The 27,166-nt window shown below is 39.3% G+C and overlaps 2 protein-coding genes across 3 annotated transcripts in view; one reads left to right on the forward strand and one right to left on the reverse strand.

Annotated features, from left to right (window-relative positions):
* The first annotated feature begins 229 nt into the window (after window positions 1-229).
* On the forward strand, window positions 230-4,581 carry spmip11 (sperm microtubule inner protein 11). Its single transcript, XM_085145213.1, has 4 exons — window positions 230-412; window positions 805-981; window positions 1,065-1,188; window positions 1,272-4,581. The coding sequence occupies exons 1-4, from the start codon at window positions 322-324 to the stop codon at window positions 1,318-1,320; spliced, it is 441 nt and encodes a 146-aa protein (XP_085001339.1). The 5' UTR covers window positions 230-321; the 3' UTR covers window positions 1,321-4,581.
* A 3,579-nt stretch (window positions 4,582-8,160) lies between these two features.
* The window catches only part of LOC146494490 (adenylate cyclase type 6-like), a 47,045-nt gene continuing 28,039 nt past the window's right edge, over window positions 8,161-27,166 (reverse strand). For both annotated transcript variants that reach the window (XM_085145211.1, XM_085145212.1), the window contains exons 4-24: window positions 21,113-21,262; window positions 19,383-19,504; window positions 18,599-18,710; window positions 18,242-18,369; window positions 17,950-18,108; window positions 17,324-17,465; window positions 14,445-14,573; window positions 14,319-14,347; window positions 14,086-14,233; window positions 13,880-13,977; window positions 12,350-12,437; window positions 12,147-12,263; window positions 11,904-12,056; window positions 11,612-11,787; window positions 11,380-11,400; window positions 11,003-11,032; window positions 10,680-10,812; window positions 10,221-10,484; window positions 9,929-10,133; window positions 9,708-9,832; window positions 8,161-8,429 (exon numbers count right to left, since the gene is read on the reverse strand). In XM_085145211.1, the coding sequence (XP_085001337.1) occupies window positions 8,301-8,429; window positions 9,708-9,832; window positions 9,929-10,133; window positions 10,221-10,484; window positions 10,680-10,812; window positions 11,003-11,032; window positions 11,380-11,400; window positions 11,612-11,787; window positions 11,904-12,056; window positions 12,147-12,263; window positions 12,350-12,437; window positions 13,880-13,977; window positions 14,086-14,233; window positions 14,319-14,347; window positions 14,445-14,573; window positions 17,324-17,465; window positions 17,950-18,108; window positions 18,242-18,369; window positions 18,599-18,710; window positions 19,383-19,504; window positions 21,113-21,262 (2,658 nt within the window). In that variant the 3' untranslated portion in view covers window positions 8,161-8,300. The remainder of the gene's footprint in view (window positions 8,430-9,707; window positions 9,833-9,928; window positions 10,134-10,220; window positions 10,485-10,679; window positions 10,813-11,002; window positions 11,033-11,379; window positions 11,401-11,611; window positions 11,788-11,903; window positions 12,057-12,146; window positions 12,264-12,349; window positions 12,438-13,879; window positions 13,978-14,085; window positions 14,234-14,318; window positions 14,348-14,444; window positions 14,574-17,323; window positions 17,466-17,949; window positions 18,109-18,241; window positions 18,370-18,598; window positions 18,711-19,382; window positions 19,505-21,112; window positions 21,263-27,166) is intronic.

Below are 27,166 nucleotides of genomic sequence, written 5' to 3' on the forward strand. Positions count from 1 at the left end.
TTAAAAACAAATACTTCATAACGTTAGCGAAACACAGTTTTATAATCACTATCTGTTTTCCTTTTCTAACTGAACCTTTTTTATGCCAATATGATTACAGATTTTTTCTTTGTAATGATGTGAATCCAACAGATATGCGACAGCCCTAACTCGCACCAGTCATCTTTGAAATCTAGCAAGTTATTTATCATTAAGTTGGTTAAGTTAAGGCGGGGCTTGTTGCCATGGTTATGTGTAAACGGAAAGTTCTGGTTTATTTACAGGGGTTTTGTCTCTGGTGTGTCTCTACGGCAGGTTCGGGCAGACAAACTGTGCAACGTTATGACCTTTTTTGGTTTGACATACCTGGGTTATCAGAACCCGATAGGCGATAGAATGATACTGAATCCCCGGGAACCGTCTAATCCTAACGGTAAGGAGAGCTTTGCTTTCGCTTGTGTGAACAATAGGTCTGAAAGCGGGGCTCGGTTGTCTTTTGGCCTAGAGTTACCTAAAGGTTTAGCTACGTGGAAAATTGGCTCATAATTTCAAAACTCTTCAAAAAGAATAAAAGATAGCAGTCTGTATTTGGAGTTGATGGTGTAGACATTTGTAACTAATTTATTAATACCTAATTTATTTTCACAATCTTTTGACTTTTTATTTGGTCAGTAAAATAGAATTAAATTACACTCAGTAATTGCATCTCCCCTTTGCCTTCAGAACTGCCTTTATTCTTTGTGGCATATTGTCCTTTAGGGCCCTTGACAAGCTTTATTAGACCATATTTAGTTGTAACAGCAGTGGTAACATATCTCATTACAGATGGCAACATCAACATCAAAGCCGGGATGCCACCTTCTCTTCAAGAACAACCGAGACCCCTCAGATGTGTAGAGGACCGCCAACTTTCCGACCAGCCTCTTCCCCACAGCACTGACATACACAATGGGAGCCATGAGAGATGCAAAGCGATGATCAAGCGGCTTCAAACACCTAGATGTGAGTAAATATAACAGATGTGAATGTTGATGAGTAAACAGCTGCATCAAACAATGACAGCCTTGGTTTCCTCTGTTCTCCAGCTCCAAACCAGCTCTACATGGTGCCTCTGACAGAGAGCCAGAGGTATGGCTGGATGGTGTCCAAGAACCCTGAGCCATGGATGCTAGTCAGACGGTTTCCCCGAAAGAACAGCGAAATGACCAAGTATGTAACATTTTCAAATCAAATAATCTTTTTGTTTTATTTTTTATAACATGTGAGTGAACTTGTTTTTATTACTTTCATAGGTTTGCTAAAGAAATGTTAAAGACGGACCCGAACTTCAGCCTGTTATGAAAACTTTTGCAGTAACACAAATTACCTCACACATAAAAACAGCAACAAACATGATGTGAAAACGTGAAATTAAACTGACAACATGCACACTTTTAGAGGGGTTTTTTTTGCCTCATGCAATAGTGTTAAGCCTATTTTTGTAATGAGTGTGCTCTCTTTTTTTACATTTAAGTAATTCTTTGAATGACATGTACAGTATTAAGCCTGTAGAAAGTTACTGCTCAGCCAGTTTTTGGAGATGTAAAAATGTTGGAGGGTTGCTCATTAGGAGAAAAACAAAAGGGTATTCAGTCTTAAAGTCGTTAAAGCAAGGAAAAACAGGATTTGCTTTACTCCATAGTAAGGTACAGGGCCATTGATGCATCACTAACAATAAGGGTCCTTACATCTCAGATCATTGAATTTTTAGAACATTTTCAGGGAAACTATCTCTGATTTCTGTCATAATTTTGTGTTTAAATCATCTGGACACAGCAACTTTTCCTTGAAGACTAGTCATTTCAGATGAGTTACTAGTTTTTTTCAATACATTTAATATTTTTTTCTGTGTTTATTTTTACTTGTTGAATTTTAATGCCTCTTATTATTTTTTAAACTCAGTATGACTTATCTGACCCTTCCAGGACAATGTGCATGCATATAAAGTGGGTGTGAAAAATGAAAAAAGTACACATATATTTTACAAAGTTAATGTCTCAGTTTTAATTTGATTACAGTTTGGAAACTATTTGGATATTTTTTCTGTTCAGATCTGCTGATATTGTTGTTTCTGTGGTATAACTTGTGTCATATTTGCTAAATCCAGCACGAAAGTTGAATGAAAAGAGCATTTCCATAATTTGTATCACAAAAAAAAATCATTTTTAGAAAATGTTTTGCATGTTTTAGTTTGCATTATTGTGAAATACAACTATATACAATTTACAGATTGTCACTAGTCATTTTTTGCATTGTTAATTTCTTCTTTTTTTTTTATTGTGCGCTCAAATATGGAACTTTACAAGACTACTTGCATATTTGTTCCACATTGCATGGCAAATGCATTTTCTGAAATTTTTTTTATATGTATCTGTCCCAAATTATAGGTCATGATTTATTTTTATGGTAAGAAAGACCAGCGAAAATTTCAGGCTTTTGGTTTTTGAGGCAATCATGTTCAAACATTGCCTCCGATTTCAAAGTGTGGGAAAAACATGGTGGAAGTGGGCCACCTAAAAATATATATTTATCTTGAAAAGTATTTGATATATAAAGCTAAAATTTTGCAGCAGTTGTTTTATAAATTTAGAATCACAAAATCTTTAAGCAAAACAGAAGTCTAGCAGAAGGCACACAATTATTTGAGATGTAATGAACGAACACAATTCTCTTTATTATTTTTTTCACAATCATGACTAAAGTCAACATTCTGCATTTGACTTATTTAGCTAGAAATAGACAACAGTAGCTGTACAGATTACAAGTTGTACCATTTTTCTACTGTTTAATGCAAGCTGGCCTACTCTGATGTTGTGACATGATCAGAAATCTGACTTAAATGGGCATTGCAATTAAAAATTCCCATCGGGAACTCAGAAATTCCAGCTTCAAATGGAACTCACCATTATAGTCACCATTAGAGTCGCTTTGGTGATTCTTGTATTACCTCCTTACACAGAGGATACACTGGAGCATCCTTTTTGAAAGGAAAAGAGATAATGCCAGCTAACAGTTCATTTTTCATTCCATGCCATGACGTGCTGATATGTTTTAAGACTTCCAAAACAACTTACATTAAACTCACGCCTGATATTCTTGTGATGTCATTGCCTAGTAGGAAAAGGTTGCATAATTAAAGATAATGAGCTCTTTTAAAATTATTAACGTGAATTGAAGTTTTACCATAATTCATGTGTTAGTTGTGTTCATTGCTGTATTGCATTATTTAATATTTCCATTTATTAAGTCATACAAAGCCTTTAAAAAAGGCATCTAATTTCACCTTTTTAGGCAGTTTTTTTCTCTTTAAAGTACCAACCTTGGCAACCAATTTAGATTTTTTTCACCAGTGGTTCTCATTTACATGGCATTAAAACAGCCCCATAAGAAGACAGAGAGAAAAGATTTAAGATGTGGATTTTGGGTTTCACCACAGCAAAACCATGTCAGCAACATCCCCTTTGTTAAGGAGCCATGTGTAAGTGCAGTGATTCCTAAAATAATCAAATAATAACTCTTACAATTACTTTTAGAGTTGAGATGCTCATGGTAATTAAGGTTGGTTACTTACAGTTAAAAACAAATATAATTACGTTTGAAAGTACATATTTCAATTTAAGTCATAAAACAAAAGCAGTGTGTAAGCAGTGTTTGTAGACTCAGAAAGTAAGTCTACAAAGGTTTCAGCTCTGTTACACCAGGTGAGGGATTCTGTCACTTCTGTGCTGGAATCTGGGAATATAAATACGTGTTTGAGCGAATTTAATCTCTTATATATTCATCTCATAAAGTATGCATGACCGCAAGTTCACAAGTTGCAGTAACTGATCCTGAAACCCAGTCCTTGAAGACTTCCTGTTTGGCACTGGAAATCAAAACTGCCAACTAGTATGTGATGACTGAGGCTTCCTATTTCCTATTTGTCTGAAATATATTTGCCTCCTCCAGTGCTGAAGCAGTAAAATCAATACAGTATTGGCTGACACTGGGATCCTTCAGCAGAATGATAATGGTTTGTTCCCTGAAATCTAATTGTGTCACAATTTACTTCTTTGAGAAACACAAAACATAAAAAGATTTCCCTTCCTGTTTATACTCAGGTCAGCTAGTTTCTGTGTTTGTGCTGTGAAGGGTTTCTCCTGTCTCTTCATGCTCATTTGTTGGCTGTTATACATGCTGGTGCTATTATGACTGCCTCAAAGGCCACAACAAAGAATGGAGTCACACCACCCACTGAATAGGGATTACCAAAGGTTTATTAAACTTAGTAATAATCATGGTTCATGTAAGGCTGTATCAGTGGTGCAAAGCCATGAATGGATAAGTTGGCAGATGTATGTTTAGAAACTGAATTAAGGTAATAAGTCAAACAAAACAAAACAAACAGGGTTGCCATTGCATGGAGGCGGTGCAAACACTGTTAGAAAAGGAGTAGTTGGAGTGAAGACAGGGTGAAGTCTCAAAAGGCGGGGTTCAAATGTCCCTGGCATTGTGTGGAGGGACAGGTTTTCCAGGAAACTCCTGCAACACACACACACACACACACACACACAGCAAACCTTGCACAAAAGCCTGTGGCCATAACAGATACCAACAGTTAGAAATCGGTAATATCCATCCAGTTATTTCCCCTTATCCAATTTGAGGTCAATGAATGTGACCCTCAAAGGTCAGAGGGGCTGGAGCTTATCCCGGCTGCCATAGGGTAAGTGGCAGGGTACACCTTGGCCAGTCTCTCAAAAGGCTAACACAGTGAGACAGACAACCATTCACATTCATACCTATGGTCAATCTAGGTGAACCAATTAACCCCACTAACTGCATGTCTTTAGACTGTAGGAGGAAGCTGAAATACATATAAACACCACACAGTAAGGAGTAAGGCCCTGAACAGATGGTGGATTTAAACACAGGAAATACTTGCTGGGAGGTAAAAGCACTAACCGTTACGCCACTGTGCTGCCCTCAGCAGCTTATATATGCCGATAATGTTGGTGCACTGATCATCAGGAGTCTTTTCTCATGTTTCCTGCTGCTGTTGCCCTTTACCTCTGAGAATACCTTGGTTTAAGGGCTTGTTTCCTACACATAAAAATGATGGATTTAAGGTCTCCCTATATAAAAAATCCCTTTTTTATATAGGGATTTTATATTTTTTAAAACCCTTTTTTCTTACAAAAAAGGAACTCAGTTCAATTTAGTTTTAATTATATATCACAACAGTCACCTTAAGGCGCTTTATATTGTAAAGACCCTACAATAATAGAGAAAAAAACCCAATAATTAGACAGCACCCTATGAGCAAGCACTTGGTGACAGTGGGAAGGAATAACTCCCTTTTAACAGGAAAAAACCTCTGGCAGAATAAGGTTTAGGGAGGCTAAGACTACTGGAGGTTTCTATAAAGCAAAGATAATGATTGAGTCACATTCAGCATCATGAGCAAAAATACAGTCGCACAAAACAGCCATTGATTTTTTTTTATTTTTTTCTTCAAGGGGAAATGTTATTTTTCTCTTTGTCATAGTCCTCAACTCTTCTCGTCCTTCAAAACTTTGCAAAAAACAAAACAAAACAAAACAAAAAACTCCCCTTTTCAACTCTTCCAACTCAGGGAAAAATACAAATAAAACAAAAACAAATACGGAAGGATTCATCAGGCCTGAGCAAAAACACTGTTTCAGTAGTATGGGGACAAACCTTCCTTCCCTCTCCTCTTCCCCTCCCCTCCCAAAAGCATCCCAAGAGTTAACAATCAACACAAGTCTATGGACAGCCAATAGAAATAGAATACATACAATGAACATCTTTATAATAAACTCAAGTGCATTTTATAAACTCTTTGCTTTATACGAATCACTCTTCATTGGTCACAGTTCATGTGATAGTTGGTGATCTCCGTTGCATTACTGTCCTCTAGACGCGAGCCCGAGTATCATTGCACAGGAGGGACCAAAAGCACAAGGCTGCGTGAGCTGGCTTTGGTACAAACGTGATCAACTGTTGGTTGCCACTGCTAAGTGTGAGGGAAGAGCTGAGTCAGGGCTGATCCTACAAATTAACAGAAAGCTGCGCCCGGGGGAACCAAGACCTTTACAACGATGAGAAAGATAACGTTAAAAAAAAAAAATAAATAATAATAATGTCGACAAGCCCTTGTCCCTCTCTCTCTCTCTGCCCGAACATTAGCGGTCCAGGCAGGGAAAGCAAGCACACTTCCCGTTTAGTGTTAACCTGTGATTTGTTTTATGTCAACTTAAGGCAATCAGACTCAGCAATCAGTGCTTTCATTTTCCGCTGAGGCGGGTGTAATAGAAGAGAAAATATGTGTAGGCCTACCAACTCGACCTTGTCCTCTTTAAACAGCGTAACACGAGGGATGCTGTTTGTTACCACTGAGGACTTTAACGTGTGTGGAGGTCACCGAAAAGCCTGGCTGAGATTTACAATACTGCAGTAGTGGCATGAATTTAAAAAAACAAAACAAAAAAAGCAAAAAACAAAAAAAAGCACAGTGATTCATTTGTAAATGTGTGTGTGTTTACTGCTATGCTTATGTGAGCATACACCACTTGGGCTCTGCTGCAAAGGCAGCTAATGGTTATTACTTACTATACATGATCACACCTATCGTCAGCTTAAAAATACTGTACTGTACATCAGGACTGAACAGCAGAACTCATTGGCTGCAGTTGATCAGTTGGTACCAGTGAGCTGGAGCTTTACGACTGGCATTTTACAAGAAAGCGTGCTGGTCTTTGATCCTCTTCATCGGAATGGAGTCATCATATTAAGCATAATAATTAATCAGAATCATCATAATAATAACAACATTAAGAATATACAAATGATGGATACAGAAGTGATACAAAATACCCTACGCTGAAAACGAACAAAAATGAAAACCAGATACCACAATCAGACATGCTTCAAAGCAGTTATGTTTGGCAAGAAAGCAGTTTCATTGTATCATAAAAACCTCACAGTGAAAATAGTTATGCCCCTTCAGGATTACAAAGCACAGTATTCAGTTAAAATCAATATATATTAATTTCCTTCATCTATTTCTTCTTCATAGAAGAATCAGGCTGTGCGATACCGATGCATTGAAATCCAAAGTTTCTCCCCCTCCCCCCTGAAGGCTCTGGAACGGGTCTCGGATCTAAGTTCCTTCACTTCCATCTGTACCGAAACAATACGTCTCTGAAAGGGAAGGAGCAGTCGATGGCGGTGTACTGTCACGGCCGAAAAACCGGCTCAAGCTCTAAGGAACCAATCGGACATGAAGTGAGGATGAAGAGGGGCCAAATCCTAGCTGGCTCTACTTTTACTGCTCAGGTATAACCTTCTGATAACATCCTTAGTCGTCTTTAGTCAGTTTTAAGTTAACCTAATTTAACGATCGAGGTCAGCGTTTGAATTTAGGGTTCGTGATATGCTCTTTGCTGCCTGAATGACAGACGAAATAAATGTTTTGTACATATTCTAAAAAAGGGAGGGAGCAGACTTTGTGGCCAGCATTTGGGCAGAAAGACGGAGGGTTCAGGCCCTCTGCTTAAATAACAGAGGTGGAGATCATTGCTAACTCTAGCAAGAACATATCCACACGTCTTGCCTTGCTTTTAGTAAATACTTTAGTCTTTGGTCAATATATTCCTCCTCAGTTTATACATATATTCATACACACACAAATATGCATGTACATACACACTTAAAAAAACGTGTAATAAACTGGATATTTGTGTTTCCACACTTTTTCATAAAGGACCCTTTTTGCACAAAACATCGAGATCGAAATAAATAATTAATGCAGAAATAAAACATGAGTACCTGTTTGTAATTCATGTGAAATTAAAAAAAAAAAAAATACAGAATAAGAAAACAAACGAACAAAAAGACCCAAAGTAAAATAAAAAAGTAGCCGTATGTACAGCGTTAATCTTCTTTTGACACAGGCTAAAAGGCGTTTTAAATAAACAGACTTTGCATCTTTTCAAGAAGCCTGAGAGAGAGGCTAGACATGAGAAAAAACACGTGTCCTTTGACATGTGCGGGGTCCAAAACGGCCGTCAAACGAGAACATTTTCCTCTCATCTAGAACACTTTCCGTTTGAAGTCTTCAAAGTTTCTCTTTTTTTTCCCCCTCTTTGCTCGGGATTCAAGTGGTGGCGTCTCTAGTTCTTAGCCGCTCGCTCACACCGCGAGTCCTCACTCAGTGGTGCCGTGTCCTTGCAGTGGGGGGGTCATCCCAGCATCTGCTGCTGCTGCCGCTGTCTTGGCTGCTAACTGTTGGGCGGTCCATCATTCAGGAAGTAGGTTGTCATTTCGCCTTTACCTTTTACCTTGACGACCCCACGACACTCAAGCACGTACCCTTTGCTTACAAGCACCTGGTAGAGGTCTGTGGTCACCTGTAAAAAGATTTACACAACGATTTACAAAAGAGCACAATATTTTAAAAGCAGTCACTTCAAACTCTTCGTCTGTTTTTGCACTGATAAACTTTTATTATGAAGCTGACAAAATGAAGTCAAGAAATCTTTACATTTAAAACTGAATTAAGCAACTTTTAATTTAAATCATATTGATGCTGGTTAAAATGTAAATAATAACCATTAAATCTTACCAAAAATATTTTAAAAAAAATCATATGTGAAATGTTGAAACTGAGATATTTGAGACCTGCTTTGTTGTTTTTAAAAAAATAAAATAAAAATTATATTCTGGTTTTGTTTTGTTTTTCACATTTAAGACAGTGTCTGAGCTTCTGCTAATAGATAAAAGTTTAAAAACAAATTTTATCTCACTGTTTACAACTTTACAATGCTAGCAGTAGCTTTCGCCAGTTTTTTTTTTTTTTTTGGGGGGGGGGGGGGGGGGCAATCCACTGTCCACAAACACTTCAGCACTAAACTGAAGAGAGACACAGTAAGCAAAAGGCTGCTGAGTTTAGAGAAGCACCCAGCAACTAAAAAGCTCAATATCTGCTCAATAAATTTCTCTCAGAAAAAAATGCAAATAGTAAGCTGCTTTGAGTTCCAATTTTTATTTGACTATTGTTAGTTTTTATTTGAGTATTGTGAGTTTTTACTTCTTTATTGTTCTAGTATACTGTGATTTTTAATATCATGATATCGAGTCTCTTGCTGTTACTTTACTCTTTCAGTTCTGTGATGTCTCTTGTGTTCTTGTTTGAGGCTTGTCTATTGTCTATTGTTTGCATAGTAGTCATGTTCCCTCCCTCAGTCTCATTTCTGCGTTTACACTTTGTTCCCATTGTGTTCATGTAGGTCTCTTACATTCTGCTAAGTGCTTGTATTCATATCTCTATTGGTCTTCTTTGGTTATTTCTTATTTTACTTTGAAGTTTTGGTTTCTTTTACTTCCTGTTTGTCCTCTGTGTATAAATAGTCCTGCATGTGTCCTGTATCTGTTACTTATGTGCAGTCCTACGTTTTTTATTGCTTTAAATTTTTGTTTTTGTTCTGTTTTCATCTTCTTTCTATATTATTTCATTTCAGTATTAAAGCACACCTGGACATCTTATCTCTAAAGTGTTTTTATTTCACATTTCTACAGCAATCTATAAATGTGCAAATATAAAATATTACCATCAAATCCACCCAGTGATATTCGATTACTCCCTAATAACCAATCTGGGCTGATTTTATTAGTTACAAGAAACCTACCTGTATGCAGTCAGGTACACCTGTGCTATCCATACGACTGGCCACATTGACTGTGTTTCCCCAGATATCATATTGAGGTTTCCGTGCTCCAATAACCCCCGCAACCACCGGCCCAATGTTCAGACCTGTCAATTCAAGACAAAAACCAAAAAAAAGTTAAACTGCACCAACAAAACCAGCAACGTATAACCACCGTGTTTCCTCCTCTAACTTCCTCTTACCTATCTTCATCTGGAAGTTGTTGAAGGAATGCTCGTTGATATATTTCATCTGCTCTCTCAGTCTCATGGCATAGTCAGCTAGTGCAGTAATATGGGAACGGCCTTCTTTGTCATAGGTGGAGTCGTTCAGACCTGACGCTGCCATGTAGGTGGAACCGATGGTCTTGATCTTCTCTAGCTGCCTGTACTTCTCCTCACTGATGATCTGAGAAGTAAGGAGATCACAGATTGTGACTGCACCTGAGAAACAAATGACGATCACACGCGGCCTTCCGAGACAGGCTGAGTTTACCTCGTCAAAGTCTGCGATGATCTCGTTAAGCAGCCGGAGGCACTCCACTCCCTCATTATTGGCCTCCAGCTCCACGTAGAACTCGGAGAAGTTGCTGATGGAGGCGAACATGACGGCTACACACTCACAGGACTGGTAATACAGCTCATCGTTACGCCGCTCACGTGCCAGGAAGTGAGCAGCTACGTCCTTCGGTAGGATATTATGGAGGAGGCGACGATTGTAGGCTTGCAGCTCCTCCATCTCCTCCTTCTCCTCTGTGGCCTGGAAATGGAGGTTATTTATTAACTAAATCAGCTCTTATAGACACAGTGATAAAATAATATAATAATTAATTTCAATTAACCATACAACAGCTCTATCACCTTTTTACTCATGGACATGTTTGAGGTATTAATGGAAGATCTTTTAGGTTAACATTGTCAGGTGGCGCCCTCTAGTGGACCCTGATGTCCATACCTGTAATTTCCACAGGAAGTCGAGGCGTGCAGTAGATTCAACCTGTTGGGCGTGCAGGTAGAGTGCCAGGACAAAAACTGTGAGGATCACTGGAGTCATGACCCTCAGGGACACTTTGGTCACAAGAAACGAGCTGCGGAGAGAATGACAAGCAGTGAGATTAAAGAAAGACTACAAAAAAAGCATTAAACAGAGAAGGAAACAAGCAAAAGATCAACAAGAAAATAACATTTAAAGAAAGGTGATGTTTAAAATTGGGCAAAATACATTATAGTAACTGAACAAGATGCAAAAATTAAAAGTAACACTGAATGTAGGCTTACCACTGGTTAGTAGTTTCATTGAAACTGAGCCTTAAATAAAAAAAAAACAACAACTTTTAGTCAGTAGAAATAAATCATTTAAAATGATGATGCGAGAGATATTTACATCAGTAGTCTAAGGATTTGATTTTGATATCAATTTATTTCATGCTACATATTTGCAGCTAAAGTATAAATGGAAGTAGATTTTTAGAAAGAGACAATGAAACATGTTTTAAACAGTGTGGATTTCAATCTAATGGAATATGTATGTATAGAAGTGAAGTGAAGGAATTAAAAGCTAAATCCACAAATCGTACTATTTTGTTTGTGTTCTGACCAAATATTTAAATGGCAATGGTTTAAATGCAAAAACATCAACAATAAAAAAAACTTACCACTGAGTTTCATTTAAATCACTAAAAACAGACAGAAAGATTCAAATATATTAATAAAATGCATTACAGAAGCAAAATCAATGGAAGAGCAAATAAGGGTATTTTAAGTATTTTGATTTATCCTTAAATTACTGAAAATAAAAATCTTCCATTCCCTTTCATCCCTTAAATTATCAGTACAAATGGAATAAACTCTCTCTGCGACTTGTAATTTCACACTTGTTTCACTTACATGGCATTGGAGGTGACAAAGAGGTCTGCATTGTCAAACAGTGCTACTTGTGGCCACTCCACCAGCAGCAGGAAGGTGAGCTGGATGAGCAGCATGAGGGCCAGCTTCCCTATGCTGCTGATCTGCAGGAACACGGAGCAGGCCAGCAGCGTCAGCAGTACGCTGTAGCTGAAATACTGACACAAACAGGAGGCAGCGGCGTCACCAGCACGCATCATCGACGATAGGTGTCAGGAAAACACAAACGCAAATCTGAGACTCTCCTTTTAAAGCGTGTGGACCGTTTGCTCACCTCAGGAAAGGGGCAGGAGGGGCCTCGGCTGGGGCAGATCTCTAGACCCCCCTCGACGGACACATTCAAGCTGCGGATCAGACAGGGAGTCACCGCAGAGGTGTTCAGCTTCTCAGCGACGCATTCAGCCAAACCCGTGGTGTCGCAGGCAAACTGCATGAAAGTGAAGCAGCACGACTTCAAACAATGTCGCACAAAGTTAGTAGCCGCGCTTAATTTGTTTAGCGATAACTTTGATCTCACCATATTAACGAAGGCAGAGATAAAGACGAGGATAATGGAGAATACTCCGACCAGCGTGCTGTTGGTGCGAGACTGGACAATCTTCTTCGAGACAGTCTGCATCGCAGCTGGAAAAATCTGCGAGCGGAAATGATGAACATGTTAAATACACGGTGAAGGCAAGAAAAAGAAATTTGGTATGGAGTCCAGGTGACCTGCTCTACCTTGATGCAAGAGTATATGGCACAGATGAAGAGGATGTTGGCGAGTATGATGAAGATACTGATGTAGATTCCCAGCATGACCGGGGTGCTGCGGGAAAGAATAGAGAACACAGATTATAAAAGGACTATACAAACCGGTACCAGTCCGTGAGTCGCTTGGTACAGGGCCGCAAGAGTTGAGGCTTGGGTGTGAAATTTATGGTTTTCGGGGGTTTTGTTGGTTTGTAGTGTTATTTTTCAAATGTTTTTTATCGTTAACTCGGTTTCCCTGGGAGTTTTCCTGTGTGTTATGAATAAATCTTCTTTTTGGGGGTATCGGCACTGGTTTTATTTTGTTGTATTTATGCGCGACACCTTAAAGGCCGGTCCGTGAAAATATTGTCGGACATAAATCGGTCCTTGGCGCAAAAAAGGTTGGGGACCGCTGGTCTAAAATGAGTGTGGGGGCTTTAATCCATATTTGTGAACATCTGGAAAAGCACAGCAGCATGACAGCCTGTGACTCTAAGGAGGTAGGATAACTAAAAATGTACAACCCGTGAGGTCCTCATCAGTTCTTATTAGTCACTAAAGTGGGCGGAGCAACCTTCGGGCAGGTTCAGTTCACCAACATGTGCAACATGTTGTTCAATCACGTTTTACTGGAACAGTGTGCATCAGTAGGGAAAGGTCAGATCAGCAGTCAGTTACACATCAGGAGTGATGTGTATAATAAACTGCACTCAATCAGCTGACAACAAGGGGCTTAAAGGTGACACAACTTGGACATAAAAGTGGATTTCAGGAGGAAACGTTGTTGCACTGTGAAAGTTTATATTGTCAAAAAACATTGGGAGCTTAAACACTTTGGCGTGAGAAAAATTTAGATATTTCAGAAATAAAGATGAAATTATGAAAACTTTTTCATAATGAAGTCTTAGAATTTCTACATTAGCTGCAGCAGTTTGGTCTTTATGCTGAAACCGACAACATTTCGCCATCTTTAACCATGGCATGCATTTTTAATTTCTCTTTGCTATTTGGGCTGACTGGGACCTGATGAATGTAAAAACAAATAATTTTTTTTACAAGATTTTTGTTTCTGAGAAAAATGAGATCCATAAATGAGGAGATAGGTTTTAATTTTTGATCGAGCAGTGGCAGTATCATGTGCTTGTACGTGAATATCAGGCCCTTGTAGAGCAAAATTTTGTATTTTGGTCTAGGCAACCCAAAATGTGACGTCCACATATGTGGACGCCAGGTCCTAGGAGGTTAAAGTAAAAATACGAACAAGATCAGATCTCATAAATAACATCAGCATGTTTGTTTTTGTTTTGTTTTTTTTTATTAATATCTTAAAATGTTTTACATCATTGGGATTGGATCTTATCTGTAAAAGGACAGATAAATCATTTCAGCTGTGACTCATGCAAAGGTACTCTCACAGAAACCAAGAATAGCTACAAATGAGCCTAACGGGTCCCCTTGATGGGGTTATACACAGAAGCATTCGCAGTAGAGCATTATGGGAATGGGTGAAATACTCACTGTGGAAAAATAACAATCTGTATGAAGGATATGAAGCAGAATACCAGCAGAGTACAGGCAACATAGCCTCCAAAACGATCGTCCACCTTCTTGGAATACTGCACAAAAAAAGAAGAAATCAGAAATAATAGGAGTAGACTTTTCCACACATGGCTGATATTTAAGATAAAGAGCTTTAGGCAATAATGAGGCATCACAGTTTTAACCTTTTTCTCCAGACTGGAAGTCTGGAAGGTGAGTAGAAACTTCTTAACGTGGTCTTTTCTTAGCTGGTCGATGCTGCGAGCGTCAATGGCCCGTCCCAGAAACTCATCCACCTCGTCCTCTGGGTTCATGGCTTCCTGAACGCCACGGCTGCAAAAAGAAGAGGCGCAGACTGAGCAGGCGATAACAGGGGTAACCCAATCAGGCAAAGTGGTGCGTCAGAGTCCGTGCTTACTTGTCTTTACTAGAGGTTTCATCAATCCCCTGGAGAAGAAAGAGAGCAGACAAAATTATGGTTCTGGCAGAAAAGCTGCAGCGCCGCTCTGTCGCTGTGAAGCAGCGCGTCGATGTCGAGTCTCACCATTTGTCTGAAGACTTTGGAGTCTTTGGTCCTGGTGAAGGTTCTGTCGGGAACCCAGCGTGGCATCAGCCCCTCATTAGAGTTGGCTCTTGTCCGCTGCATCTTCGCCATCATCGCCTTCTCCTCCTTCTGCTCGGAGAGAACAACACGAAGGCTTGACCAACTGTTCTCGTGCAACACAACATGGAGAACGACAAAATGTGTGACTGAGGGTTTGTTTAAATTCTGGCTTTCAATTTTCCCACGAGGCAGCTCGGGATCTTCAAGAGGACTTCATTCACAAATTATGCTTTTTCAGCTCTGTTTCCTTCAATAACTATTACATCTTCACTATCTGTTATATCGCCAATGTGCTTCAATACCTTTGTACTTTAAAGTAGTTCAGAAATATAAATTCCTTTGAAATGAATCATTTTATTAAGCACTTCATTCTTTTTTTTTGCCAGCACAACTGGGAAAAAATAATTAACATCCTACTGTTAAGATAAGTGTAACCTGCTCTTACACACAACTCTTATCTGCTGATTTATGTTATAATAATACATGCTTTATAACAGGTCTCATGACTCTGTGATTGGCTGTGTCGCCTCACAGCGAGAAGGTTCTGGGTTTCAAACCATCATTTGCATGTTCCCTCCCCTGGTACTCTGTCTTCCTCTCACGGTCTGAAGACACCATAGGAGCCTAAATGCATTTTTATAATTAATGGAATTGTGTTTATTTCATATTCCGTGTTTCCAATGTAATATGTTAATACTTTTTAAATTGGCAAGACTTCATTGTTTTAAGCAAAAGTGAATATTCATGTTCAAAATAGGATTTACAGAGATGCAGGTTAGCTTCACTGGCAAATCTAAATTGATTGTAGGTGTGAATGCAAGCGTAACTGGTAGACTGTCTCTGTTTTTGCCCTGCGACAGACTGGTGGGTGTATCCTGCCTCTTGCCATAAGACCGCTGGCACAGCCTCCAGTCCACCATGATCTTAGGTTGGATAAATGGAAGAAAGTGGACGGATGTATTCCTGTGCTCATGAATACGATGTGGAAACAGGAGAAGCTGAAAGTAGGCGTTTGGTGAAGGGACGTGTTTGTTTGCGCTTTTTGATTTTGAGACTATAGATATCAGGGGAAATCCAAACTGTGGCCATATTTAATTGTGTTCTTTTTTTATATAATGTTTCATCTTATCAAGCTATTTTGTCCTTTCTTATTGTATTTTACTCAATTTGAGCTGTTTTACAGGTTATGTAATGTTTTAGCCAGAATTCCCCACTATATTTTATCCTATGTCATCTTACATGTTCCTCTTGGATTAGCAGGAGGATTTTCCTTTTTTTTTTCCCAAAGAGGTAGCTGTTTTTCCAGCTGCTGTACTTCCTGGATTATATTTCATATTTCAGCAACACCTGAAGCAACACACTCCCACCAACCCTTCTTTTGGCTTTAGAAGACAGGCCTGTTTTCTTTGGACTGATCGCCTGCTAAAGGAACAAAACTCCCAGTTTGTCAGTGGAATGGTATTCACACTGTATCTATTAAATCTATCTGGTCAAATTATGCCCTTAACATTCATAACTTTCATCAGACTTTCTGAAAACTTTGCCATTTAGACAATCAGATGATTTTTTTTTACTCTTGAAGTTTAATGTCATGGAATTAGTCAACAAACTCAGAGCCAATATCGAACGTTGGAGAGTGCTGCCTTTAACTATGACTGTCAGGGTGAACCCTATTAAAATGGTGAGTTTACTGACTTTACTACTTTACCTACTTGTGGCTACAAGTCACACTGAAAGTCTAAGGCCCATCTACACAAGTCCAGTAGGGTGGGAGGCCTTGGGCTTCTTCTTCCTGAGACTCTACTACTGGGCAGCCAATTCAGGAGCCTTTGTTTATTGGAAGTGGATAGACCAATCCAGTGATGCAAGCAATGACCCTCAGTTCATTGCTTGCATCACCTCAAAGACCTCAAAGATTCTCCAGCGGTGCAATCACAGACAAATTAATTTTTTTTGTTAAGAAATTTGTTAAGAAATAAGCAAATACCGACCCGGATAAAAGTACCAATGCGAAGCTCATAGTGTCTCCTTACATGGCATAACCATTCTTTTATGCCTGGTCAGCTGGATGAGGTGTTAGATGCAGGTAGATGCAGACTGTGACTCTGGCAGATGTGTTACGGACGAGCATCATTTCCTTTGTGCCAAATACGGTCTTCCAAATGAGCATGTATTACACATTACTCATAAAAAAAGTAAGTAAAAAGTAAAAAAATTACATCATTTTTTTACTCGTTACTTTACTCTGTGAAATCCCTGTCATGTTGACACATAAACAGTACAACTCTTCTTTAGTATTTATTTTTTGGCCCTACACGACTGGCATGTTCTCCAGATGGACTGGACCATAGCTTGGTGATTTTTGGATGCTCCATAGAAACCTTTAAGTCTAAATCTCCATATACCTTTGCATATTAAATTAAGGTGGGTTTATTTGTTATACAGATGGAAGAAATGCATAAGTATAAAACAGATATTCAGGGTAGATCTAACAGAAGATGGGGGCCTTGTCTTCAGCGATACCAAATGAACTGTCACAAGCAGTGACCTCCACTTTTTCCTCAAACCAATAGGATGTTGAATTTTGTTTATTTATTTTATTTATGTTCTTGATTCCGTTTTCTTAATGGCAATACTGTCATGACAGTTGCATTGTCATCTGATCTCTATGTATATTTTTAGTGTGTGGCTTTTTGTTGGTCCCTTTCTGGTGGGTTTTTTTTTCCAGGTTCGGCTAGAAAACTCTGACCAATGTCTCAATTTGGTGAAGATTTCCCCGCCTACACCTCTTATATTTGTGTGTATGTTTGTGTACTGACCCGTTTTTGGCTGCAGCCAAGGACCAGGAATGTCTCAATGCTGTTCTCCTTCAGATACGCATTCCTCTCACCTCCAAAACCTGGCTCCACCTCATAGTCCCCATTCAGATACTGCAACGTGGCCTTTGTGATGTGGATCCGCCTGGCAGGGACGAAAAGACCAGGAAGTGGCTTTATGTGGGGTGTTTATTTTTTTTGTTTTTCACATTAAAGGCATACACAGGGGGACAGCAGGCATACATAAATAGCTCCAGAACTACTGCTGAACATAAGTCAGGAACATGTTAGAAATGAATGAAACAATTTCTTTTTAATTTGTTGCAAAACAACGTTCAAGAGCACAGAAAGCTTTTCAAGTCAAGTCTCAAAATGGCCACTTGTACTTCTTGAAGTTCAAATATGATAATTTCATAACAGGAGAGCTTTTAACAACCTCCGACATCAGTACGAACTGTATCACCACGGAAAAATATGAATACCAGACAGCAACAAATTATTTTTGAAGCAGTAGCAATTTAAAAACATCAAAACAAAGGGTAAAAAAAATGATCGCAGTAAGTGACCGTGCATTTGGAGTTCTTAAAACACTGTGATAGTTTTTACAAATTGTAAAAACTCGCTCTCACCCTGCTTTGCCTCCCGCCTCCATGTGATTGGCCAGCGTGACATCATTGGACCACACATCAAACTGCCACTTCCTGAGTCCCAGCACGCCGCAGTGCACACGGCCACTGTGAATGCCGACGCGCATGTTAACGTTGACCCCTGTCACCTCACGCACCAGCCTGGAAAACAGAAACACACACACACACACACACACGAGTGTCTCATCAGCAGTGGGAGGAATATGCAAAACACTGTAAACAACGCAGAAACAAACACCACATACAGGTGCATGTATACACTGTTTTTACTCACGAGATGGCCTCTATCATGTCAACACCCATCTCCACGCAGCAGTGGGCGTGGTCAGCCCGGGGTTCAGGCAGCCCGGACACGCAGTAGTAACAATCACCCAGAATTTTAATACGGAGACAGTGATTCTCCTGAGGAAGAAAAGACAACAGGACAAGATAAAAATATAAATAAAAACACACATCCCCACAGGAAGCACTTCATACTTCTCACCTGCTTTTAAACTTAAAACAAAGAAACAGAAGAAACAGCAAAAGATAAAAAAAAATAAATAATCCACTATCAACACTCTGAAACAACCCTTTAAACTGCCAAACTATCCCTTTTAGAAACAGACACAAGTAATGGAAGACTGCTTACCGACGCCAGTTTGTCAAAACGGGCAAAGAGTTCGTTTAGTGTCATGACCAGCTCCTGAGCTGTGCACTGAGACGCCAGGCTGGTGAAACCCTCGATGTCTGCAAACAGAATACTGAGGACGAGATGAAGAGGAGCAAAAACAAAACACAGTTAATCCTCGATCATGAGAGATAAAAACCAACGAAGTTGATTCAGGTTGATTTAGCTACACCTCAGCGATATACTATTGCATTATGTTACTATCAGGGCAGATGACCTTGAGAGAGGAAGGGTGTTTGACCTTAAAGCATCTGTGTGTGCGTGTATGTGCGTGCGCACGCGTGTGTGTGTGAGGGACTGAGTGCACCGTGTTTGCTCAGTGCTGTAATTGAATGTGTGCTGAAGCTTTCCATCTTTGGGGATTATCTTATCTTGGCTGCTGGTGATTAAGTATTCCCTCACTAGTGTTAATTAGCCTCCACTCTGCCAAACCACTCTACCGTCTTCTGACTCTGTGAGCGCGCTCAAACATGTGTGTGTTTTTGTGTTTATGTGTGCACCAATGTGAGTTAGCCATTCTTAGGATGAATTTATGGTATGATTTTGTTTATTTTCTCTTCATTTTATGGGATTAACAAAATCCTAACAGGCTTTTTTATGCTTTACAATGTCACATGTTTTTCAGTGTATCACGATATGATCTCTCTTACAACGATTATAGAAAAGAAAGACGATTTAGTAGCTAAAATCTGAATTCATGGGTTATATGTTACGTTAGGTGTTGAGGCCACACGCCCCAGCTGACCTGACATTGTCGTGTTTCTGGATATAGATCTTATGAAACATCATGTCTTCCTTCTTGGCATTGATGTCAGCCTTCATCTCCATGGCAACATGCCTCGGCAACACTGAAAGCAACAGACGTTCCTGGAAATCACAAAAAATAAACAAGGAAATGCAGATCTTGTCAGTAACAATTTTGTGGTTACATTTCTATATATGTGTTTGTGCCTGTGTTCATATTATCCCATTATTTACAGAGACATTTAGAACTGATATCTTAGAGTGAGTAGCTCCGTCCAGATTTAGGCAGACAGGACGTGTTTTTTCTGATTTGTCTAACAAGTGTTGTCAGTGCATGCAGAGCCTGATATGCTGCACTTTTCTGCACCCCAGATGTTATCCTTAAACTATCAAAAATAAAAGGGTGCCCTTTCCTTTCATTATCATGAACATGTCGGCATTTTTCTTTCCATCGTTCATGGAGGAACATCCCGTCAGCAGCTGAAAATACTTATCCTATCCATTTGAGAGACAAAAAAATGCTTTTTAGTCCTCTGGATTCAGTAGCATGAGCTAAAAACTACATTTGTTTGAGGAAGTTACTTATTTCATTAATTCAGTTTGTCTGTTGGCAGGAGAACACAAAGATTAATGGACAGATTTGCATTGAGTTTTGATAGTGAAATTTTTCCCAAGTTAGAAGAATCATTTGATTAGCCTTAGACAGATATACATATATTTCTTTATATAGTTTTATATAAAGATGTCTTTTGTAGGACCCAGGATTCTGTCGGAGCACCACACAGGAAATGGATGTCAGCACTGAGCGTGTATTTATTGATACCCTGTTTTCTGGGTTGGTCTATTGATGCTGATCTCATATGCCTGTTGCTTCATTTTATGGACACTGTGCTGTGAGATGGTGCTAATTCTTGGGTTTAGAATAAAAAAGCCACTAGAATGTACCACTGTCATGCCTTTACAGTCTATTGCTTGTTATGCCTCTCTTCAGCCCTCCTCCATTGTTGATAAAGCCTTGGCTGGCTTAAGAGTGCCTCAACTTCCTGCTACATCTCATCATACTCTTCACTCAAATGTTATTCACGGTATGAGTTGCTATGTTTAAATTTATTAATTTAAACATAGCAACTGTTTCAAACAACTCTTGTCTCAATCTCTAGTTTTTGTTGTTGCTTCATACTGAACCACAGATAGTTCACTTTAACTGACATACATCTTTACAAAAAGAAGAAATAAATGGACTGTGCAGGCCGTACGCTTTCAGAAAGAGTCAAAACATTTCAATAGTGTCTTTCAATAATGAAACTGTTTGAGTATGGTGGTGTTGGTGGAGAGCCCTCCTCCACACCAAAAGAGCTCATCAACAGCCAAACCAGGAATCAGCAAAGGTTTACATGCAGGTATATGTACTCATAAATGTACTCATGTACATCTGATGTTCTTTTTCCTGGAGGACGTGCTTGTGTAAGTGATACTGTTCCAAGTAAAATGAGGGTGTTATATAGAATGTAGATAAACTCCTGACGATAAAAACGAGTCAAAGGTGTTTCCAGCGTCTTGGAGAAAGCAACCACCATGAATTAGGAGTGTCGCTAAATGTCGCAACATCAAGATCAAAACGATAGAACATTTATGTTCATTTCTAGTCATTAAACACTGACCCTGCAGAGAGACTCTTTGTGTTCTGTTGCAAATAAGTGCTGGGAGATAGAATTGTGTGTGCAGGTTTACCTGTTGTTGATTCTCCCTCTGCAGATGAAGCCGGGCCTGAATGTATCCTCTGGTCTCCTGGAAGGCTTGTCTCTGGGAAACCTCGGCAGGGTAGTGGGTACAGATGCCAATGATGTTGGTGCACAGGAAGATCAGGACATTAGCACTCACCTGGAGAGAGTGAATGGGGGGGGGGGGGGGGGGGGTAAGAGATTATAAAGCATTAGAAAAGAAGAAGGAAGAGGAATAATCAAACATGCACTAGCAACGCAGCTTTTACTGCTAGAAAACGGTCTGTATTAGGTACTTTAATCTTTATAACAGTAGTGGCAGTGATGCAAACAGACTCAGAGATACAGGTGTTCAACTTCACTTGTAATCCTTCCATAAAAGGACACAAAACAATAACTGATGGCAGGGTTTGTGTTACACTCATTGTAAGGGTGAAACTACGACACAAGCGGTGTGAGTTTCATTCTGCTGGTTACCTTTTTTGTCATTCTGACATTTCAGTTCTCTGTTTGTCTCAAGAGACTCATGACTGTTTGTGCATTGAGGCGCCTTTACACCGTGGGCCGTGTGTGAGAGAAACTTGGTAAAATATTCCATCGTCAGTCCAAAAATAAAAGTCCTAAATCACAGACGGCCGGTTTGAAGCTTTGCCGACCAAAATCGAGTCAAGACAGATGGTTTCCAGCAGGCTTCAGGAAGTAACAGAAACACTCACATCCTGTTAGAGCCAATGCTGATTTAATAAAATGCTGGCTGTTTTCTGTCAGCTATGGAGTCTCAAATAAACAGTAAAACAACAAATTAAAGTACTATAGAGGCAAATACTTCAAACAAAAAAAGCATGTTGTGTACTTTTCTCAGGTTTGCTGCAGGACAGATAAAAGGCCAGGTGCAACCACAGGACCTGAACAAAAACATTAACACATAGTTAAAAATCACATAGTTAAAAATCAAACGAAGCCAGAGCATCATGTTTCATTCTGGCTTCGCTTCACTAGCTACCTGTGCTTTTTAGAGTCATCTCTGACTTTACTTCACCCCTACACTCCTGTCCGAACTCTCAGGTCATGTGACCTAAGCAGAAGCTCAGGGGGACAGAGCAGTCTATTGCTGCCCCGAGGTTATGGAATAAATTGCCTTTTTGCAGTTAGACTGTGACCAACCATGACCTAAAACTCGTCTTAAAACACAATTATACTTCCTTAGTATTGAGCCACTGCAATACAGAGATCTTACTTCTTTTTAGTGGATGGTGGTTGTTTTTAATCTGCTGCGGTGTGGCATGTGATCTGCATGTGATTGATTGTCAGGGCTACACGTCCGTACAGCTATTATTCTAGGATTCTTAGAAGTTCTTGTTCTCCTAAAGCCTCAGTAAAAACACCAACCTTCTTGTGATGATGGTAAAACCCTCAATGTTTTTTGCAAGTAACAATAAACCGGTTGCCTCTGGGCGACCACTTTTTAGATCAAATCAATTACACAGGTTTCCTTGTGGGACACAACCTGTCCCCTTGGTTGACCCCTTGGTTTGCTGCACTAATTTTAGACAGACTGGTTGACTTTTTTTATTCCCAACATATGAATATAACTAAAATAACCAGATTGGCTAAGGGTTGAAATAATCAGTGTTTAGTTGATGACAATAGATTGCTAGCACAATCACACATAAACAATCTGAGTCCGTCTCTGCGCCTCGTAGCTGGTGTATTCTGGTCCTATGTGAGAGCGAGGTTTCAGAGCGCGTCATTTTGCAGTTGAATCGTCAGTCTGCAGCAACTACATCGGTGTTTGTGGAGGAAGTTCAGAACTTCTGTTTCAGATGTTTAAGGTTCTGATTTGACTCTTAATGTAAGTACTTAAATCGAATTTCTGTGTATGTAGACCTTAACCGATTTGCTATTTTCACCAATCTGTCAGTTATTTGCAATATTATCACAAACAGATTGCATGTAACTACCAACTGAACCTCGTTCAATCACAAAATAATAGCAGATTGACTCCATCATATCTTAGTCTTGACACATCAAAGTCCCTCTGAAGACAGCAGCTGACTGCAAGTTGTTGTAGACGTGCTCTTTAAAGACTCTTTAAAGGTGACAAGGTCACATAAAATAAATAATTGAAATAATTTTTGTTGTTTTTTTGTGGTCTCCAAGCACCGTTTTCATTAGTGCGACTGTAGCATAAATAGATCACAAATGCTCATAGCGCAGATCACAGATCGAATATAGTCCAGGAAATCTGTAATGTGTAACATAAATGCTCTGAGCAAATGCCTGCTGATTAGAAGTCTAAATGAAATCTAAGTGGTTCAACCTGGCCAATGGAAGCACACGTCTGTTTTTTTAACATAACATTTGATCGATAGTTTATTTGGTTGCGAAATGATTGTGATCAAACTGCTACACACAGCAACCACTCTGCAGGTAAACAGACTAGTATTACTGGAATAAAGGCATCATTATGCTGTTCCTGTATGTCCACATTTAAATGATGTTTCTCATAATCGTGATCAGACTATTTGTATAAGCCTTTGGATAGTCAAAATCCAATCTCTGTACAGATGCCTGGAAAAGTCATCGTCTGCCACCATGTAACATTTATTAATAAACAGAATAAACGTTACATGGTGCAAATTCAGACCGAATATGAACTAGGACTTAAACAGATTAGAACACTGCTTCTTCTGAATATTTATATTAATTTCATATCTATTTATTTTTAAATTATTTCTCCAAAACTAGTAACACACACACACACACACAACCCCGTTCAGCTATCTTAGTGAGGACCTTCATTGACATAATGGTTTCCCTAGCCCCTTACCCTAACCATTAAAAATGAATGCCTAACCCTAACCCTTACCCTATACCTAACCATAACCTAATTGTAACCCTGACACTAAAACCACATTTTGAGCCTCTAAAATGCCTTCAAAGTTGTGAGGACCGGTGAGTGCGTTCTCACAAGATAGCTAGACAGGATTATACACACACACACACACACACACACACACACACACACACACACACACACACACACACACACACACTTCCTGACAGGAAATGGTCCTGATTGTGGGATCTGTTGTCCCCTCTACCCCTCACAGCCCACTGACCACTTAATAATATTTGCAGCTTGGCTGTGTGCTGCTATCTTATTTTGAAGTGTTTGTGGTTTAAAGCGCTGCTGCCATGGGATAACCCCCAGTATCCAAAAATAATAATACAAATGTCCCCAAACGCATCATGGGGATTGCTGCTGACCCCACATAAGACCACTTCCTTCAGAGATGTGCTCTTGTTTACAGCTTAAATGTGACACCTCTCACAGTAGAGGATACACTTAGACAGTAACAAAGGTTGTCTGTGCACCAGAAGGAAACCCAGAGATGATACATCCTGCATCAAATATCAACAGGAGCAAAGAAACAGATTTCAGGCCTGTAAAGTGGAAACTTCAATCCAAAATATTTTGTCTGTGTTACCCAGCGGTTTTTAACAGGGAAATCTGCTTTCCAGTCCTTCTGCTTAGTGTCTTTCTGTCACCAAGTGTATCACACACTGACATCTTCTGGGTGGAAATGGAAATACACAGAGATACTTTGTGCTTCAGGTAATGCTTTAAACATACCTTAGAAACAAAAAAACAGACAAAACAAGACCATGAAAGAGCAAAGACAGCACTTTTCTTCAACTATGTAATAGCTATTTTACACTTACTTTGACCCTGTTCTTTATTTTATCTATGCAAACACATAAAAGATTCCTTATTAAAAGCTTGTTTAAAAACAAAACATAATAGAAGTCAGCAAACCTTTGTGCACTGTTAGGTATTTTTGGAAAACAGTTCAAGAATTTAGGCGCTCCTGAGTCCCGTGTTGTCATGGTCTCCGTTTTAATTGTTGGTTTTGTTGTTTCTTTGTGTTTTTATTTACTCCTGCCTTTTGTGTTGCTACCCCTCTGTCATTGACTTGAGTGTTTCATGTCTCGGTGTTAGTCATTTTCCATGCGAGAGGCTCGCGACCTGTTCGGGATTCACCCTGAACAGAGCCCTGAATTTGATAAGCAGAAGATGGATGGATGGATGGATGGATGGATGGATGGATGGATGGATGGATGGATGGATGGATATTTTTGTAAATGATGGAAACTGTAAAACCACAACAAGACATTTAGTGTTATAAAGTTAAGATAAGGGTTAGAAGCCAGAAGCAGCCATTACTGAGGTTTGGAATGCTGACTTCGGGATACAGAGACCTACCACCATGCTCTCTTAGACTAAAATTCATAAATACTATTGTGCTCAGTATAGTTGTTGATACTGACATCAGTACAGTCAGCTAAAATATTTTATATGCTGCAAGACCATCAGAAAATGATTTTCTGTTAGTGACATACAGAAAACAGGTTTCTGGTTTCAGTGGTCAAGCTGTCGCTAATAGATTGTTACAGCCTCCACGTCTCTAAAAACAAGACAGGCCCCGCAAAAACTGGAAAAAACGTAACAAGATTTGGTTTAAAACCTATTTTTTCCAAAAACCATGATGGACTAAAACAATTAATTATATTATGGTGAGCAAAATGAGAGCCAGACTTTATTATGTGATTTTATGTTACATAGAATAAGCCATGCAAGTACTGAAACAACCAAAATGTGCTGAAATCAAAGATCACTAGACTAGATAATGGTATTAACTGTGTGCATTTTACTTTATAGTCAGGTTTGGCATGCATGTCTCAGTGGATTGTTTCCAAATTCTTTGAATGTCTGTATTCATCAGTGAGCACATATTATTGAAAGTAAATAGAGAGATTTTACATTACCTGACTTACAACAAGGCTAAGACTAGGTTAATGCTGTACAACGAGCGCCTTAGGCCTGTCATAACACGTGACTCGGTTTTGGAAATGCTGCTTCACAGCACGAGGTGATTTAGAATTTGTTTGGTTAATCTCAGACTCGGTAACCCAAAAGAGATTCTTAATCTCAAGATTTTCACTTGCTGGTTAAGTAAAGGTTAAAAGAGTCTGAAAACACATTTCTGCAAGAACTTGTTATCCTTTAATGTTAAGTAGTGCCTTTAGGGTGTCCGTATAGCTCACTGAGTTGAGCAGGTGACCCATATGACGTAAGGCTTGGGTTTGAATCTGCCCCGAGGCCGTTTACTCTGTGCCTTCCCTGTTCTGTCTCCTCTCCACTGTCCTAACACAATAACGTCTAAAAGCCCCCCCCCCCCCCCCCCCCCCCAAAAAAAATAGAACCTTTAAAGGTACAGCCAGATAGCTCAACCTTTGCAGCTTAATAGACTAGAGTCGCTCACATGTGGAAACGGTACTTTAAAGTTAATGCTGGGAATCTTCAATCTCGTTTTCCAAAATTATAATACATTTTTTAATCCCATCCTCAGACAGGATCGACTATTCCTCCTCATGAGTGGTTTTAATTTCTCTCCTAATTTCTGAAGCGGCTTCTTTAAACATTCTGCATGTTATGTGTTTGTGCATTTCTTGTATTGCAGCTTTATGATTTTTTTTTAATTTGATTTCTTATTTTTTTAATTTAATTTTTATTTAAGTGCACAAATTGAGAGTACTTGCTAAAAAAAAGAACAGCCTTTCTACTGTCCCAACACTGATCAAAAGAATCCTGCTTAACTAGAGAGTTTGCATGATTAAATATATATATATAAATATATATATTGCAGCTGGAAAGTAATTCTAAGAATAGCAGCAGAGGATTAAGGTAAGCCAAGGTGACATAGTTTACAGAGCATCACAGACATGAGAATAGAAGCAGATGGGTAATGGGGACAGGAGTTTAAAAAGAAAGTAAACACAGGGCAGGGCAAAAAAAACAAAAAAAAAAGAGAAAGAAGGAAAGCACATAATGGATAACGCAGATAAAACTGAAGAATGACAGATGTTGAGGGGAGGAAGGAAATTAGTGGTAAAAACAGAAGCGGCATGAGGAAGGAAAAAGACAATGTGTGGATGACAGGAATAAGAAGCGTCCCAGTAAGAAAGGGAGGGAGGGAGAGGACAGATATGGGCCACAGTG

The sequence above is a fragment of the Neolamprologus multifasciatus genome, chromosome 20 (assembly GCF_963576455.1).
Source record: "Neolamprologus multifasciatus chromosome 20, fNeoMul1.2, whole genome shotgun sequence".
NCBI lineage: Eukaryota > Metazoa > Chordata > Actinopteri > Cichliformes > Cichlidae > Neolamprologus > Neolamprologus multifasciatus.